General features: G+C 54.4%; 2 protein-coding genes across 12 annotated transcripts in view; one reads left to right on the top strand and one right to left on the bottom strand.

The window, feature by feature from the left end:
• CARS2 (cysteinyl-tRNA synthetase 2, mitochondrial) overlaps window positions 1–10,009 on the bottom strand; it is a 60,921-nt gene extending 50,912 nt beyond the window's left edge. For 3 of the 11 annotated variants that reach the window (XR_008665788.1, XM_055336050.1, XM_055336049.1), the window contains exons 1-3: window positions 5,936–6,158; window positions 5,651–5,701; window positions 2,483–2,600 (exon numbers count right to left, since the gene is read on the bottom strand). Coding sequence is in view for 5 of the 11 variants with exons in the window: in XM_055336050.1 (XP_055192025.1) it covers window positions 2,483–2,600; window positions 5,651–5,701; window positions 5,936–6,147 (381 nt within the window). In the remaining 6 variants the exon portion in view is untranslated. Of the gene's footprint in view, window positions 1–2,482; window positions 2,601–5,650; window positions 5,702–5,935; window positions 6,159–6,533; window positions 9,846–9,882 lie in introns of those variants that run through there. The other 8 variants (XM_055336054.1, XM_055336051.1, XM_055336055.1 and 5 more) reach the window with 8 other exon arrangements.
• A 1,418-nt stretch (window positions 10,010–11,427) lies between these two features.
• On the top strand, window positions 11,428–16,804 carry ING1 (inhibitor of growth family member 1). The gene is made up of 2 exons (XM_055336182.1): window positions 11,428–11,683; window positions 15,840–16,804. The coding sequence occupies exons 1-2, from the start codon at window positions 11,548–11,550 to the stop codon at window positions 16,541–16,543; spliced, it is 840 nt and encodes a 279-aa protein (XP_055192157.1). The 5' UTR covers window positions 11,428–11,547; the 3' UTR covers window positions 16,544–16,804.
• Window positions 16,805–17,440: the final 636 nt, after the last annotated feature.

Genomic DNA, 17,440 nt, shown 5'->3' on the forward strand with positions numbered 1-17,440 from the left:
TCTCTGTGGCTCGGTCTCTGGGACCCCAGCCTCTGTCCTGAAGCTCTCGAGGGGCCCAACCATGATCTCATGAGCAAACAAAGACACTCTCTCACTCCACAGATTCAATGGATTTTAGGCGCTCTGTGCCAGGAACTAGGACAAAGTCCACCCATATCTTTATTAGACCAAAGCCTTGAGCTGACTGAGCTTCAAATTTCTGTATCCAAGTTTGCGTTTCTTTAGGTACCTCACTCTAAATCTGCTCTCTGGGACACCCCTCTCCTGCGGCAGAGCTCCCACCAACCCCGCCAATGGGCCCATCTCTGGCTATGTCCTCCCCACCCCAGAGTGAGTGGTCTCCACTGGACCAAGAGCAACCCAAGAGTCTACAGGACCAAGTCCAAGTTCCCAGTACATCCCCTGGGCCCAGCCGCCCCCACCTTTCCAACCTCAACTGCAAGTCCCCCCTATGGCCCATGGGAGCAGGACCACAGGTTCCCACACAGCCCTTCATGCAGGTCTTGGCCCGTTCTCGCACACCCCTCTGCCCAGATGTCCTTCCTGCCCTCACTCCTCACCACCCACCCTCTGCTAATGCTTGATCCTGGACTAACCTCTTCCAGTGAGTCACTTGGGTGACTCCCAGGGAGCTGTGATGGTCTTCCCTGGCCCCTTTACCTGGACTTGTAAAATGAACGTCGCACACAGAGCATCCCTCTGTGGGTTCATCTGCCTCACCTGACACAAGTTCCATGAGCCAGGACCTGGCTTCCCCACCTTTGTCAGCACAAAGCCAGGCACAGGCCTGACCCTGGACAGTTCTGGAAATGGAAACTGAATCTCCTGTAAGGGAGCATGACGCACTGGCTAAGGTACCCAAACAAGACAAACCCGGGAAGCCCAACCAGGCTGAGGACATGAGGGTAACATCTAAAGATGGGCTCCAGCCCATCTCAGCACCGCCAGTAAACACTCTCTAAACCACCCCAACTCTAAGAAGAAAAACCTTATCAAATAAACCATTCCTCCTGGATCCAGTAACTCCACTTTAGGAAACATATCTAGTGAAAGAAAAGATATTCACGCAGCCCTGTTTTTTGTTTTTAAGATTTTATTTATGTATTCATGAGAGACACAGAGAGAGGCAGAGGCACAGGTAGAGGGAGAAGCAGGCTCCCTGTGGGGAGCCCAATGTGGGACTAGATCCCAGGACTCCAGGGTCACGCCCTGGGCCGAAGGCAGACACTCAACTGCTGAGCCACCCAGGTGTCCCAGCAGCCCTGTTTTTAACAGCTATAAACACCACAGCCAATGACGGGGAACTGCTGAACAGCACCCGGAGTGAACACTGTCTAGTTGTTTAAAAGGCAAATTAGGGGGTGCCTGTGGGCTCGGGTCTGGGGGCGTGGGGAGCGTGCAACTCTTGATCTCAGGCTTGTGAGTTCAAGCCCCAGGTCAGGGGCAGAGACTACTTAAATAAAACTTAAAAAAAAAAAAGAAGGCACACTGATAGAAAATAGGGAGATGTGGTTGCTAGAAAATAGTTTGAGAAAAAGTAGAATATAGAAGTAACTCAAGAGTCCAAAAATAAGAACAGTAAATTAGAGTATCTCCATGCAATAAAATGCTATACAACTATTTAAAAATGGTCAAGGGGCAACTAGGTGGCTCAGTGGTTGAGCATCTGTCTTCAGCTCAGATCCTGATCCCAGGGTCCTAGTATTGAGTTCTGCGTTGGGCTCCCTGCAGGGAGCCTGCTTCTCCCCCTGCCTAGGTCTCTGCCTCTCTCTCTGTGTGTCTCATGAATAAATACATAAATAAATCCTTAAAATAAATATATAAAAATGGTCAAGAGTATTTAAAAACATGAAAAAATACTCAAAATACATTAAGCGGAAAAAGCAGACTATAAAGTATAGACTGGTTTCCTAAAAAATAGTATACACAGTTTCTAGTAGATACATCTTCTAAAATAACAGGAATGTAAAGCACTTGGTGTAGGTTTTTGCATAGATTAGATCATCTACCAGTAACATACAGAGGTTTAGAGATCACTGTTAAAGTTGCCAATTATGAAAACCAGAAAGTAGACTTCTTAAAAACTGTAATACTTAACTTCTCAGTTAAAACTTTCCCCCAAAGCTTACCTTAAATACTGAAGGATTATAAGAGAAGTGTCCTGTGCACTCAACCAACAAGAAAGTTGAACCTCCATGAGCTGTTTCCCTGGTCTGAAAGCGGGACTTAGCCGCTGGAGGCCGCGGGGCGAGAGAAGGGACAGGGTTCAGGGCAGGACACCAGGGCAGGGGGAGAGGACCCATTTGGTGACCAGAATCCAACAGGCCTCCTTTCCCAGGGCAGAGAGTCCCGTGATAACCTGACAGAGTGGCCTCGCTGGGCTACGTGTGGATGCAGAGATGCGGAACACCCTGTGGAGCAGCTATTGGGACTGTCATGTTCATCCGTCCAGTTACTGGCCAACATCATTGTCTGAGCTTACCTCAGAGGCTCTGTGAATAATTTTATCGTCCACATCTGTGATTCCCATCACCATGATGACGTTGTATCCAAAAACCCTGGTGAGGATCCTCCGGATGATATCAAACCTAACATATGAGCTGAAAGGAAAGAGGTGTCAGGATGTCTTGAATGCACAAAGTCACCACTGGGATCTTTAAAAAGGAACGCTTTGGGGGATCCCTGGATGGCTCAGCGGTATGGTGCCTGCCTTCGGCCCAGGGCATGGTCCTGGAATCTCGGGATCAAGTCCCACATCAGGCTCCCTGCATGGAGCCTGCTTCTCCCTCTGCCTGTGTCTCTGCCTCTCTCTCTCTGTGTGTGTGTGTGTCTCTCATGAATAAATAAAATCTTAAAAAATAATAAAAATAAACTTCTTAAAAAAAAGAAAAAAAAAGGAACGCTTTGCATTGTAACAGGCTACTCCGCACTTCGGGTGTGTGATGGGACTGACGGGTTCCGTGCCGCTAGGAAGAGGACAAGCCTTCCCCCCACTGGCCCACACAGATCCTCACAAGAAATCAACACAGGCATCACCGCGATGTCAGGCACACGGTTGGCATGTTTCATGCTGCAGCTGTTAAGTGAGTTGACACCCACTTAATGGTATAACAGTTCACTGGTAATACACTCCCACGAGGTAATTAAAGTACTGAGAGCTTTTACCGTCCTTGTTCATTTCTAGAATATCTAGAACAACTGGAATGCTTCACTATGGCAGAACAGAAGGTGCAGCAAACCAAGGACGAGGCCGTGAGAATTGTGTGGCATTACTCCTGAGAAACGCACACACCGTCGTGGGAAATTAAAATACCAGCTTACGGGTAGGCCACACTTGGGGTGCTCAGTTGTGTAAAACCAAAAGGGCTCCAGAGCATTTAAAACATCAAGAATCTGGTTTCCCATAAAAGCAGCCTTAGAACTCAAGGTCAGCTAATCTCATGCTCATCTGTCACCCACCCAGCCTCACAGGTGGAACACTAGCCCATCGTTGCACCCCGCCTGCTTCCCACATTCCCCTTCCCCGAGCACAGCGCTACTGACCAAGCGAGGTTGCTCAGAAACTCCTTGCCAAGATATTTAATCACGGAAGCCTCGGGCTGCTTATTTATAAATCGGGCAGAATCCCAGGAGGCCATGGGGTGGCTTACCATGATCCTGGCGCTTACACAGCAGGACATCCTAGAGGCAGGGGCTGTTGTCACCACGGTCATCAGCGTCCTTCATCTGCCCCCCCCCCCCAGGGACCACTCCCCACACACATGACCGGCAAGGTCCCCATCTGACCCTGAGTGACATTAGCAACACCCCTCCGCCCCGGTGTCAGAACCACACTGGCTAGTGTTTGTAAAGCATTTAGAAAAGAGCCTGGCATACTGCTCGTCGTGCTGTGTCTGTTAACTACGTGTCTTTTTTTTTTTTTTTTTTTTTTTTTAAGGTAAGCTCTATGGCCAGGGTGGGGCGTGAACTCATGACCCCGAGGCTGAGTCTCATGCTCTACCCACTGAGCCAGCCAAGTGCCCCAAGTACCTGTCTTTTTAAAATAGAGGCCAGCGTGGTTACCTGGGGGAGGAGAGTGGGGGGACGTGAACTTGGACGGGAAATTGGTACAGACTTCCAGAACTGTCGCGATGTCTTTAGGATCCCAGGACCCCAGGATCATGACACAAGCCAAAGGCAGATGCTCAAAAACTGAGCCACACAGGCGTCCCGTAAATGGTTTTAATGGCTAAGGAAATATCTTGTAAAGTCCAAGTCTCAAGGACCTGAGAGCCACCTTTTTGAAGTGAAGCCATCAGGAAGGTCATGATGCTCCATCTCTTAACGGAGGGTGGGCCTGACACGTCACCTGACTGCATGGTGCAAACCCCATCTGATCTCAGAAACTGTATCTACTTGGCTCTATAAAAGAGCCTGATTTCATTCTGTCTTTGTGATCCTTCCCCAACATATTCCATACTTCAATAGAGAGGTCAAAAGATCCTTTTAAAAATCAATGGTGGGGATCCCTGGGTGGCGCAGCGGTTTGGCGCCCGCCTTTGGCCCAGGGCGCGATCCTGGAGACCCGGGATCGAATCCCACGTCGGGCTCCTGGTGCATGGAGCCTGCTTCTCCCTCTGCCTATGTCTCTGCCTCTCTCTCTCTCTCTCTGTGACTATCATAAATTAAAAAAAAAAAAAAATTAAAAATAAATAAATAAAAATTTAAAAAAAAAAAATCAATGGTAAGTTAGCCACTGATTCTGTTTTAACAAAACACAACTAACACACCAGCCTTCCTGCCCGGTATATGATTTTGTAAAAGGTGCAGCAAATCAATGTAGCTTTTTTTAGTCTGAGACATAACAAGTCTAAAAAGTGAATAAGACAGGCTCCTGGGGGCTCTGCTGATGAAGTGTCTGCCTTCACTAGGTCATGATCTCAGTGTTCTGGGATCCAGCCCATGTGGGCTCCCAGCTCAGCCAGGAGTCTGTTTCTTCTTTTCACTCTCTCCCAAATAAATAAAGTCTTTAGGAAAAGTGTAATCTTGACAAAGACGGGGTGCCGTGCAGCTGATGGTTAAGAGGTTGAGAAAGTAAGCACCAGCTCAGACACACCAGGCCCTGCCGCCCCCTGACTGCATGGCCTGGGGTAAGTTCTTGACCCCCGACAGCTGCTAGGCCCCCACCGCACCCCCAGCAGGTGCTGTGTAAGCCATACTTTAGGGGTGTTGTTTCATCAAACTGTGAAGGTTCCAACAGACGGAAACCGTTTTCAACCTCATCTCAAAGCTGACGAAACCAGGACTCGAGGTAACAGACAACAAAATGGGCGGTCCAGATTTGGGAAGGAAAAATAAAACACAGAGGCCAGAAATAGCTTCTCACGGCTGACTGCTGCCCCGGGGAACTGCCTCATCTCACGAGATCCACCGAGAAGCATCTAATTCCCAGGCAGGTTGTCACCACTGCGCCGCACTGATCCCCCGTGCAACGGGCACCAGAGCTTAGACTTCACCAGGAGAACCACTGAGACACCAGGGGCGCTTCCCACAATATCCGGACCGTAGCTACTCAGTGTTCTTGGGCTGCCACGGGACAGGCAGAGCCTGCAAACGGCTCCGTCCAAAACAAATGGCCCCGGAAGCGTGAAAACTGAAGGAGCGCACTCACCAGGCGTGGCCCAGGTGCGCGTGATCGTAGACGGTCGGTCCGCAGCTGTACCTGGGAACAGAGGGAAGGCGCACCAGGTGAAGCTCGCCTGCGGGGAAGCTCCACTCCCGGCTCGCCAGGCAGCCGCTCGGCGGGGTTCGTAGCCAAAGCCGGCCCGTCGCCGGGACTACACCCGCCTGCCCAACGGTGCTCCCCCCCCCCCCCCGGACCCCTCTCAGCGCGGCGCCCGCGGGCCCGCAGCCGCTCGGGGCACAGTCCTCCGCCGCCCCAGTCCCGGGCGGCTACCAGGAGGCGGCGTCCGCGCGGCCCACAATCAAGGGGTCCTTCCTCCGGGTGAGGCTGTTGTACACCCTGACGCCCGTGTCGTGGCCCTCTGGCTGCAGCCAGGCCTGCCCGCGCGCCCCCGACACCGCCCACGCCCGGCCCCGCGGGGCCCCCAGGCCCAGCGCGACCCCCAGGAGCCGGGGGCCCACACCCGGCCGGCGCGTCGGCAGCATGGCCCGCCCGCCCGCCTGCCCCCCCGCCAGCCTCTCGGGGCCTCGCCACGCCTGCGCGGGGCGGGGCGCGCGCTGGACCCGCCCACCGGAAGACGGCACCCAGGCCCCGCCCACCCCGGAAAGGGCCTCCCGTGACCTGCCCAACCCAGGAGGACGGACTCCCGGGCCCCGCCCAACCCGGAAGAGGATCTCGCTACGCCACGCCCACCCCGGAAGGGGACCCGGCCGCGCCCGCCCACTGCGGAAGAGGCCCTGCCCCGGCCCAGCCAATCCCCCCAGGAGGAGGTCGGGAGCCGCGGCAGCGCCTCCCTCTGGCCCGCCGGGGGCTCGCCGTGGCGCTGGGGGCGGGGAAGAGCGGGCGTCCTAGGCCGAGGGGGGAGGCGCACCTTCTCGCGGGGAGGAGGCGGCCCTTCTGCTCCTCGGATCCTGCGGTGCGCGGTGTTTGTGCTGACGCGGGCGAGTCGGGGCCGGGGCGCGGGAGGCCGCTGCCAGCCAGAGTTCACGGTGTGGGCACCTGCCTCCGGCTCCTCGCCTAATCCGGAAGCACGTCTGCACCCTAGGACAGCACGCTTGCATACTACACGGCACGTCTGCACCCCCACACAGCAGTATGCTCCCCAACACTGCACGTCTGCACCCGAGTACAACACGCTTGCACCCCGACACAGCACACTTGCACCTTACAGCACATCTGCACCCCAGCACAGCACGCTTGCACCCCGACACAGCACATCTGCACTCCAGTACGGTACGTCTGCACCCCAACATGGCACGCTTGCACTCCAACACGGCACGGTGCACCCCAGTGCTCAAACGGCATATGTGCCACTGACATACCATGTTTGCACCCCAATCGGCAAAAACACCGTACGTCTGCACTCCTATGCATGCACACAGCACATCTCCACTTAACAGCACAAAGCTCACTGGCATCCCGAGATGGCACGGTCAACGGATGCAATACCAAAGCAAAGCAACCATCCATCCATCAAGTAGGTGTAGTAGGAAGCGTCTACTTGTAATTCATTAGGGTTAAACATTCTATATCTTCTCTCTTGAGAACAAAAACAATCTGAATTGCGGTTTCAGTGGGACTTTTTAAAGGGAGATTTACTTGAAGTTACTTTCAAATTATCTTGACTAAATTGGCCCTACTGATATCTTGCAGAACAGTGTCTCAAAAAAGAAAAAAAGAGAAAGAAAAAAGAAGGAAAGGAAAGAGAAAGAAAATAAAGCCCTTTTATTTTTGCATTCCTCAAAACCTCACAGAGTTCCTCAGTTCTTTTTTTGGCTTGTTTTGATCGTTCTACTGAAAGGCAAATGAACCAGTGTGTTCCTAGAACACATAAGGTGGTGGTGGTGTGTGTGTGTTTTTTTTTTCTTCTTCAAGATCCCTGGAGTCCAATTCTGCAATTCTGTTTCAAGCTAAATTTTAGTCTAATGTAAACTACGTTCTAATGCATAAAGCTAAAATGTTAGAACCTATTGCTCAGAATTAGGAGACCTCTCCAGTTCTAAGCACAGGCTCCCAGCATCCTTATCTTGGTTATTTTGTGTCTCTTGTGTCTAGTACAATATGTATATTTCTCTCCCTGAGTACTTCAGACTGTAAATTCTTTTGAACTCTCTCACTGTTCCCAGCACTACATTCAGAAAAGAGCTGCTGAATTAATCTGTGATGAAATCCACCTGTTGTGCATGTGGGAGGAAATCTGGGCAGTGAAATATCTGATAGAGAAAGGTCTGGTCCACATACTAGATGTGCTAGTAAAATAAGAAAATGAACAAAAGGCAATCTGTGTCAACACACAGAATTCAAGGGACAGGCTAAAAGTTTTGAAAACAGATTTAGTAACACTGAAGACCAAATCCTCCAGATGAATCTGGGCAGCTGGCATGTTGGAATAGAAAATTCATGACTTTTAAATTAACAATGGCATCTTCTGTCTTCAGAAAACCAGTCATGTAAGGTGTTCTGCCCTTACGGGCAGCAATTCTACCTTCACTTAAGTCTTTTGGAAATCATCAAAACAATGATAAAAATATCCTCAATGTCATTGGTGATCAAAAATATTCCTTTTGCAGATTGAATATTAAGTAAAAGTGACTGGGAAGATTTATTAGCAAATGTACTCCCAAGAAGAGAATCCTGTTAATTTGAAGTGACTCCTCCCCAACTGAGGCCAGAACAAATAGGTGTATTAAAAGTAATGCTTCCAAAGTATCTTGAATGCCGTTTCCTAGTCCTTAATGACAAAGACATGGTTTTTCAGTAATATACTTTCTTTCGAGGCCAAATCTTGCAAATCCAAAGTAGAGTAGATAAGGTAGTAAGCTACCGATAGTATGCTTTTGAAGGTATTTCAGGTTTGAGAGAAATGTGTTAGCATTTATTTTTTAAGCACCTCAAAACACAAAAAATTTTATGTTCACTTCTTCCTTTTTACTCCCACGGGTTGGAGCATCACCGGTTAAACTAGAAATATAATTCTAAAAAAATAAGAATAAAAATCAGTATCCCTTTTTGCAACACACTCCAAAGAGCTGAAACAACCAAAGTAACCCGGTACATCTTCAAAGATAAAGAACTTTCCTGAGTAGTATATTTAAAATACAGGGTCATAGTTATGTTTCAGCTCGTAGCCTTCTAACCTTGTTTAGAACACTGTGAAGTCATTGTATATATTTCAATGACTCTGCAAAGCTAACAAATAAAACATTTTCTGGCTGTTTAGCTCACAAATGCAAGCTCCTTATGCACTGCTGTATCCCTAGTTCGTGAACAGCAGCGAGCACCTGGTGGGCGCTCATGAACCATTTCTTGCTGGTATGATCCAGATGACCTTTTGTCTCTGTTTCTGCGGAGTCCACGGAAACATGAAAGGATTCATTCCGGCAACACCGTGATTTCTTAAAAAGATGACCTAGTCCAAACCGGCTCGGTTATCGCGGGAAGGGGTAGGTCATTCCCGGCTTCTACGCCTCCTCAGTTCAGACAAACCGCACTCATTCTAGAGCCAGCCCCTCCCCGGCTCCCTGCGAGATTAGAAGACCCTCTTTCTTGCTACGGTACTTTTAAGTGCAGCGTCCCGGGGAAAGGGAATCATTTCCTTACTCAGCTTTGTGTCATCATTACGTGTCGCACGTGGCCCCGCCGCCCCACGTCGCAGCACTCCAGTGTCTCGGCGGACGAGCGGCCTCCGCTCATCACCTGCTGTCAGCTGGGCCGAGGCTGGAAGGAGCGCGAACCCGCACGTACAGAGCCCATTCTCCCCAGGGTCAAAGGACAGTCCTTTCGTTGTGGGGAGGGGATGAAAGGGTCTGCGAGCGAGGCTCCAGGCGCCCGGGCGGCTCGGATCGAGACCCCGGGGTGCTGGGAAGGAGTCCCGCCTCGGGCCCCCTGCAGGGAGCCTGCTTCTCCCCCTGCCTGGGTCCCTGCCCCTCTCTCGGGGTCTCTGGAATAAACAAACAGAATCTTAGAGAGAGAGAGAGAGAGAGAGAGAGAGAGTGAAGATCAAATCTCCGCCCTTCACAGCGCTAACGGCGGTGGTCGTGATCTCCGCGGCAGCCGAGCTTCCGTCTCCGACACCAGCTCGGCACCGACGTCTGCCGGCACCTCCGCGCGGTTCGCGGGGATGGCGCCGCCGCCCCCGACGGTTTACGCACCCCGGGCGGGCTTACACGCCGCACTTCACGTGCCCTTTCACCTAAAAGACTTAGCTCGTCCGTACGTACCCCCGCGGTGGGGCTGCGGCCCCAAGTCCGGAGAGGCGCCCCGCACACACGGCGCCGGGACCGGGCGGTCGGAGCCGACAGCCGCTCCCGGGGAGGGACGCCGCGGCCCGGCGCCCCCGCCCCCGGTCCCTCCAGCCCCCCAACCCCCACAGCCCGTCCCCGCCCCGAGGCCGCCCCGAGGCCGCCCCGGCCGGCCGGGCCCGCCGGACAAAGGCGGAGCGCGACCACGCCCACGGGGCGGGGCCTATGCCGGAAGCGGCGGGGCTGCGCGCGGGCCCGTCACCTAGGCAACGGGAGTGTCTGCGTCGCGCCCCTCAGGAAGCCCGGGTGCGGGAGCTTAGGGCGGGGAGACAGGACGTGGGGGAGGGGTGGGGGGCCCGGACCCCCGGGACCGGACGCCCGCCCCGCCCCGCCCCGCCCCGCCCCGCTCTGGGAGGCGGGGGGGGCTTTCGAATGATCCCAGGGCACAGTCGGGAGGGGGTCACCCGCCCTTTGTGGGCGCCCGGCCCGGAAAGCAGCTCCCCTCTAGGGCCCCTTTGTCTCCAAAGCGGCTCAGCACTGGGCTCCGGCCGGCAACACAAAGGGAAGGCGGTGAGGACCGCGCAGGCGCGTGAGCGCCGTGGTTGCTGGGAGCGGTGGTCCTCAGCCTAAGGGTAGGTCTCCTCCTCCCGGGCTTGTGGCCGCCCTGGCGTGCAAGTGCGCATGCGCCCCCACTTCCGCCCTGCGCGGCCCGGCCTCTCTCCCCGCCCCCCGCAGGACGCGGGTTTCTCCTAGTAGGAGCCCGGGAGGAGTTATCCGCGCTCGCCCCGCCCCCTTCGCCTTGATTGGCGCGCCGAGGTGAGGGCGACCAGGGGATTGGGCCTCGGCCTTGCCAGTCCGCTTCGGGCCTTACTTATGTCCCGCGGGGCGGCTGGGCGCTGGAGAGTGAGGGGTTGGGTGTGGGGAGGGAGGTGTTCCCCCGGGCGAGGGGGGGAGGGGGCGCGGCCCTCGGTGGCGGCCTTACCGCGCGGCGGGTCGGATCCCACCGGGTCTCCGGCGCGGCCGGCTGCCCCCGCGCTCCCCGGCCGTCCTGCATTGCCGCCCGGCAGGCTCTGCCTCCTAGTGCGAAACTCTTAGTAAAGTTTGCGCCTCGCCCGCCGCCCCCTCCCGGGACCCCCGCCCCAGCCCGAGTGACAGACAAAGCCACACCCCCGCTCCGCCGGGTCGGTGAGGGGCGTGATGCGCGGCGGGGGCGGGGCCGGCGGGCCCGCGGGGCGGGGGGCGCGGGGGGGGCGGGGCGCATGCGCGGTGCGGGGGGCCGAATGTTTCCCAAGTGTTTGAAACTGGTATTTGGGTTCTCCACGTTGGACAAGTGCGGCGCGGCGGGCGGCGCGCGCCCCTTCCCGCGCTCGCTCGGCCCCGGCCCCGGCCCCTGCGCCGGGGTGCGCGCCCGCACGCGCCGCCCGCGCCCGCCCCGCGCCCCAGGCCGCCGACCGCCGGCCCGGCCCGCCAGGCGCCGGGTCCCCGGGCCCAGGCGGCGCGGCTCGCAGATGTAGCGGCGCGGGGCCGGCCGGAGGGGGGGCGCCGGCGGGCGGGAGCTTTGCATTTTGCAGCGCTGGGCTCCGAGGGGGCGGGGGCTGGAGGAAGCGGAAAGCCGCGCCGAGTCGCCGGGGACCTCGGTGAACCATGTTGAGCCCTGCCAACGGGGAGCAGATCCACCTGGTGAACTATGTGGAGGACTACCTGGACTCCATCGAGTCTCTGCCTTTCGACCTGCAGAGAAACGTCTCCCTGATGCGGGAGATCGACGCCAAATACCAAGGTACGGCGGGATGGATGGGCGGGGGCGGCCGCTCCATCCCCGCCGGCCGCGGGCGCCGCGGGGCCCCGGGCCGTCCTGTCCCCCGCCCGGAGGAACCCGGCCGGCCGGGAACAAAAGGTCTGGGGCGCCTCGGGTCCGTCAAGGTCCTTGTGCGCGGAGCCCGGACACGGAGGAGGAGGAAGGAGGAACGGGCGGTCTCCATGCCAGGCTGCGCGAGCAAAGCGCTCTTTGTAGTGAAGTGACGAGGCGGGGAGCTGCGGAGGAGGGGGCTGGGGGGAGCAGGCTGGGGCGCCGGGGGAGGGAGGTGCCGCGGCCGCCGGGGCTGGGGGGCGCAGCGCCGGGGCTGCGCGCAGGGCTGCGGGGAGGGCGCTGCGGGCGGCGGGTCCCGGCCCTCCTCGCCATCCCCGATCCGAGTGTTATGTAAAGTCCGGGGTCGGCCGCCCCCGCCGCCCCCCGGCCTCCCGTGGAGCCGGACCCCAGAAGGGCCGGCGTGCGCGGGGCGGCGCGGCCGGGGGCAGGTCGCGGAGGGCCAGGGCTTTATTCCATGCGCGCGGAGGGAAGGGTAGGAGGGAGGGACGGCGAGTCGGGCAGTCGCCCATCCGCGGGGCCCGGGGGGCGCGGGCAGAGCTGCTCGGCTGGCCGGCCGAGGAACATGGCAGGACAGAGGACCTGTGGGTCGTTCTCTGCGGCGCGGCTGCCCCGAGTTCCGGGGACAGGCGGAGGGCTGGCGTCCGCTGGGAATTGCTGGCTGTTGGGGAAACTTTCCTGCGGTGTCAGGCTGGGCGCTGGGGGCCGTGTGCGGGACGCCGACCGTCCCCCGGAGTTTACTCCTGTTTACAGGGCTGCGCAGCAGGGAAACGGAAGCGCGGGGGGAGGCGGGGGCTGCCACGGCCCGAGCGCACGGAGCCCGCGGGGACGGCGCCCTGCGCGCTCTCCCCGGGGTTCGGCTTCGCAGCCACCTTTATAGGGATCTCATTAGCATACTGAGAACGTCCCGCTCTGGCTGCCTCGCCATTGGCCCCGGTGTCCCCCATGGAATGTCCTTATCAGTCCGCCGCGCAGCTACTGGCCGCCGCGCCGGATGAGGGTGGGCACTGCGCAGTGACTGGCACGGGTCTCCGTTTCCGCTGCCTTCTTTTTTCTTCGGGGGGCGGGGAGGAGGAGGGGGGCCCCTTGATTTGAATGTCTTCGGGTCGCCCGGCCTCCGGCCTCCGATTGGCCCTGGGCGCCGGCGGGGCGGGCCGCTTCGGCGCTCCTGTGCTCTGATTGGCGCCCCGCTTGGCCTCCGCCCTGCGGCCCGGCCATCCCCGCAGACGGTGGCTCTGGGGGCGGGGCGCGTCGCCCGCTGGCCGCCTCCCCATTGGCTGGGGGCCCGGCCCCGCCCTTGTCCCTCCGGGGCCCGATCCCGGCCACTTCCGGCCGCGGAGCAATGGCGGCCCCCCGGGGCCGGGGCGAGGCTGGCGGGAGCGTAACTCAGGCGTCCCGCCCAGGGCCCGCCGAGGGCCGGGGGCAGCCCTGCGGAGCGGGGGGAGCGTGAGTGTCCCGGGGGGGGGGTGAGGGCGAGGACCCCGAGGGCCCCGGAGTCGGGGGCGAGGATGGGAGGGTTCGCGGTCTCAGGCGCCGTGCCCGAGCGCGCTCGGGAAAGCTGTTCGGGGTGTTTCGGCCCCTGCACCCCCGAGTTCTGTGCTGCTGCGTGCGTTCTGTGCTCCTGCAGGGGGGCTGCCGGCCAGCGGCCTGCCTGTGCTGCGGAACGGCGGCTGTCCGACTTAGGGACCGGCGTCTAGGTCCACCGCGGCCAACAGGTGGGTTGCTGAGACCTCCTCCCTTTCACCCGGTGTCTGAGGGCGTGCTTGGTTACGGACTTCAGAGTGATCTTGCACCGTGTTTCAAGCATTTTACGATGCGCGCCCCACCACGGAAGGCGCTTCCTGAGGAAGGTCAGCGCAGCCTTTCCGTGAAGGTAACAGACGTTTCTAACGGTTTGCTGCCGTCTCTTCCCCGCGGAGACGGCGGCGGGCGGCGGTCCGGAGGCCAGGTCAGCCCCGGGCCGAGCCGGCGGGGTCCTGGCGGGCGCCTGCCCCCGGGGCGCTGGTGGGCCTCGGTGGTCGGTGGTCGGGTACCGCACCTATCGCACGCGCTCTGCTGTAGACAGATAGGGTACTTGTTCTGGGGAGTCTAAGAAATAGATGCCACTGTGCGGGGAAACAGCAAGATTTCCCGGTGATTTTGTCATGTGATTTGTGCTTCTTTCCCCAGGTGAGGCTTCACATGGATGGAAGCCTGGTGATGTGAAAGAAGCTCTATGTTGTTGGATTCCATAGGAGTGATGTGACAACATTGTTGTCTTTTCAGCGAGAGGCTAACGTTGTCTTTAGAAATTGGGTTACCAATTAAACTAAATTGCGGCTTTGTAATGTACAATCAACTTAAATAAATGAACATTTATGAAATAGTACTTAGATGAGCCTGTTTATTTCCAGAATTAATTACTCTCAGACACTGTGAGACTGGCATCCCTCCTCCCTGGGGGCAGATGGCCTACATTGTTCTAGAAGGATCTTCAGAGCGCCTTTTTAGAGCCTGGAAAATACTATTTACATTTATGCAAGCTTCAGTGTTGGTCTAAGTTCTTGTGCTTATCCCAGTGTTAGGTTTATGGTTTATACCTTATACCTGTTTAAAGATAAGCTCTAGAAGGGATGAGGGCTACCTATTATACTTGCTGCCCTCTGCCCAACCCTTCCTACTTGGAGAGTAGAATTGCCTTATTTTAAGATACTATAGAGGGTTTCAGGAGAAAAATCTGATACTTTTGTTTTTTAGTAATCTCTGTACCCAACATGGGGCTTGAACTCAGAATCCCAAGATCAAGAGTTGCATGATCTTCCGACTAAGCCAGCCACTCATCCCTGATACTACTTAGATTTGTTCCTATTTGGGGGAAATGACTCTGGGAATTTCTGTTTGTATTTAAATACGTTTTTGGCAAGAATAGTTATTTTCCGTATTTCAGTCAAGGTTAACAACTTTTATATCTTGAGAAATTGCCTAATTACACTTTCCGAAATCATATGCACTTCTTTGTTTTAAGATTTTACTTTTTAAGTCCTCTTTACACCCAACGTGAGGATTAAACTCACAACCCCAAGATCAAGAGTCACATGTCTAGGGACACCTGGGTGGCTCAGCAGTTGACCGCCTGCCTTCAGCTCAGGGTATGATCCTGGGGTCCTTGATTGAGTCCTTCATGAGGCTCCTTGTAGGGAGCCTGCTTCTCCCTCTGCCTGTGTCTCTGCACCACCCCACCCCCCTCTCTCCCCTCTCTGTCTCTCATAAATTAGTTAAATAATTAAATAAATAAATAAATAATCTATCTAAGAGTCACATGTCTACTGATTGAGCCAGCCAGGTGCCCCCGTATAAGGTTTAAATTTAATACTGAGGGTGTTTTGACTTTGATAATGTTTTCAAATCTGTTGATTTTTACAGATGTGAATGTGTACTGTTTTAGGAAGTAAATGCAAAAATAAAATCTGACACCTTTGTTTTAAGGCAAAACTAGATTGTCTGGTTTATTGTGACCATTCTTGTTTTCAGTAATACAGAAGAATAACATGGTAGGATGACAGTGACATGACTAAACTGAGGCTCTGGGTCACTAGGTAACATTTACATACATTCTCTGACTTCATAGGGTATTCCACACAGTGGTGCATTAAAGGAAATAAAGGCCTTTAAGTTAGATGAATATTTGAATAAAACTGGAAATCTAGGATATCATTTAATTTTATAGAAAATAAAAGCTGGAGCACTGGCACTTCACCTGAATTTAAACCTTCCCCTTAGTTGCCAATCCCAAGAGTAACGTTACCCATGCTTCTGAATGCACAGAGTCCGTTGAGGAGCTTTGAGTGGCATTTTGCTAAATGGGAACTGTGCTGGCATTTGCATTTAGATCCAGGGGTTTTTTTTTTTCAGTAGTAGAGGGGAAAGTCTATTTGAAAGGCCTGCAGCTTCTAGGATTTTCATACTAGGAAATCTTGAGCATTGATTATTTCTGTCCCTTGCAATTAGTTTTCTATAGACTAGAGAATTAAATAAAAAGGCTCAGGAGTGTTTATAGAATGGACACATAATGCTTATTTTTCCTTTGCAGAAATCCTGAAGGAACTGGATGAGTATTATGAGAAATTTAAACGCGAGACAGACAGTGTCCAGAAGAGGAGAGTGTTGCATTGCATTCAGAGGGCCCTGATTCGGAGCCAGGAACTGGGTGACGAGAAGATCCAGATCGTGAGTCAGATGGTAGAGCTGGTGGAGAACCGGACCAGGCAGGTAGATAGTCACGTGGAGCTCTTTGAGGCACATCAGGAGGTCAATGACACCACTGGCCACGGCGGCAAAGCTGGCCAGGATAAGTCCAAGAGTGAGACAATCACACAGGCAGAGAAGAGCAACAACAAGAGGTCCCGGCGACAGCGCAACAATGAGAATCGAGAGAACGCGGCTAATAATCACGACCATGATGATATCACCTCAGGAACGCCTAAGGAGAAGAAAGCAAAAGCCTCCAAGAAGAAGAAACGCTCCAAGGCCAAAGCCGAGCGGGAAGCGTCCCCCGCAGACCTTCCCATCGACCCAAATGAGCCAACATACTGTCTGTGCAATCAGGTCTCCTATGGAGAAATGATCGGCTGTGACAATGATGAGTGCCCCATTGAGTGGTTCCATTTCTCCTGTGTGGGGCTGAATCACAAACCAAAGGGCAAGTGGTACTGTCCCAAATGTCGAGGGGAGAATGAGAAGACCATGGACAAAGCCCTGGAGAAATCCAAAAAGGAGCGGGCTTATAACAGGTAGTTGGCGGACCTCGAGGAACAGTGAGGAGAACAAGCGAGCCACTGTATTTATTACGTCACCACCTGTGCTGAGGTGCAAGGACCGTACATTGTATATTTTTAAAGAATGTTAGAAAAGGAGCCATTTCTTTTGCAGGGATGGCAGTGATTCTCTGCCTTTTGTTTTCATTGGTACACACATGTAACAAGAAAGTGGTCTGTGGATCAACATTTTAGAAACTACAAATATAGGTTTGAATTAAACACTCAAGTGAGTCTCAGACTGTTTTTTGTTTTGTTTTGTTTTGCTGGGGTGGGGGTGACTTAGAAGCAACCTGATTTGTTTATGTGGAAAGAGATTTCCTTTAACATCATTAGCATTATTTTAATGAAAGTAATGTTACTGCTTTGTGAGCACATTTTTAAAAATTTAAGTCAAATTGCCAAAAATTATAGCCCATGGCAAATTTATTTCTTGCTATAATAACATATCCATATAATAATCCAATATAAAAGTTTATTGATTATTTTTTAGAAAGGTAAATGGTTAAATTTTACATGACAAACATTACTGGCCTGTTCCCCAAATGGCCCTACCCACCCACCCAGGGCCATTTTTAAATGATTGGAGACAGTTTTTATTAAATCACATGGAAGTGCTCTAGTCATGGAGCTTCAGATCACGCTTTTGCTATCACACATCCCAGTGTGGTCATGTTTCATTGCTACAGGGCGTATAAAGGTACATTTCCAAGTGAAGCATTGTAATCAGATGCCTCTGTAGATAGAACCAAGGTGTGTTTCCTGCTGTGTGCACGAGAGCTGTACAGGTGTGAGGTCAAGGAATATGTGAAACTTGAACTGTTTTTCTCCTCTAGCCATATATTTGGTTGTAAGTAATTTTTAAATTTTTGCTCTA

This window comes from Nyctereutes procyonoides, unplaced genomic scaffold, assembly GCF_905146905.1.
Source record: "Nyctereutes procyonoides isolate TBG_1078 unplaced genomic scaffold, NYPRO_anot_genome, whole genome shotgun sequence".
NCBI classification, from domain to species: domain Eukaryota; kingdom Metazoa; phylum Chordata; class Mammalia; order Carnivora; family Canidae; genus Nyctereutes; species Nyctereutes procyonoides.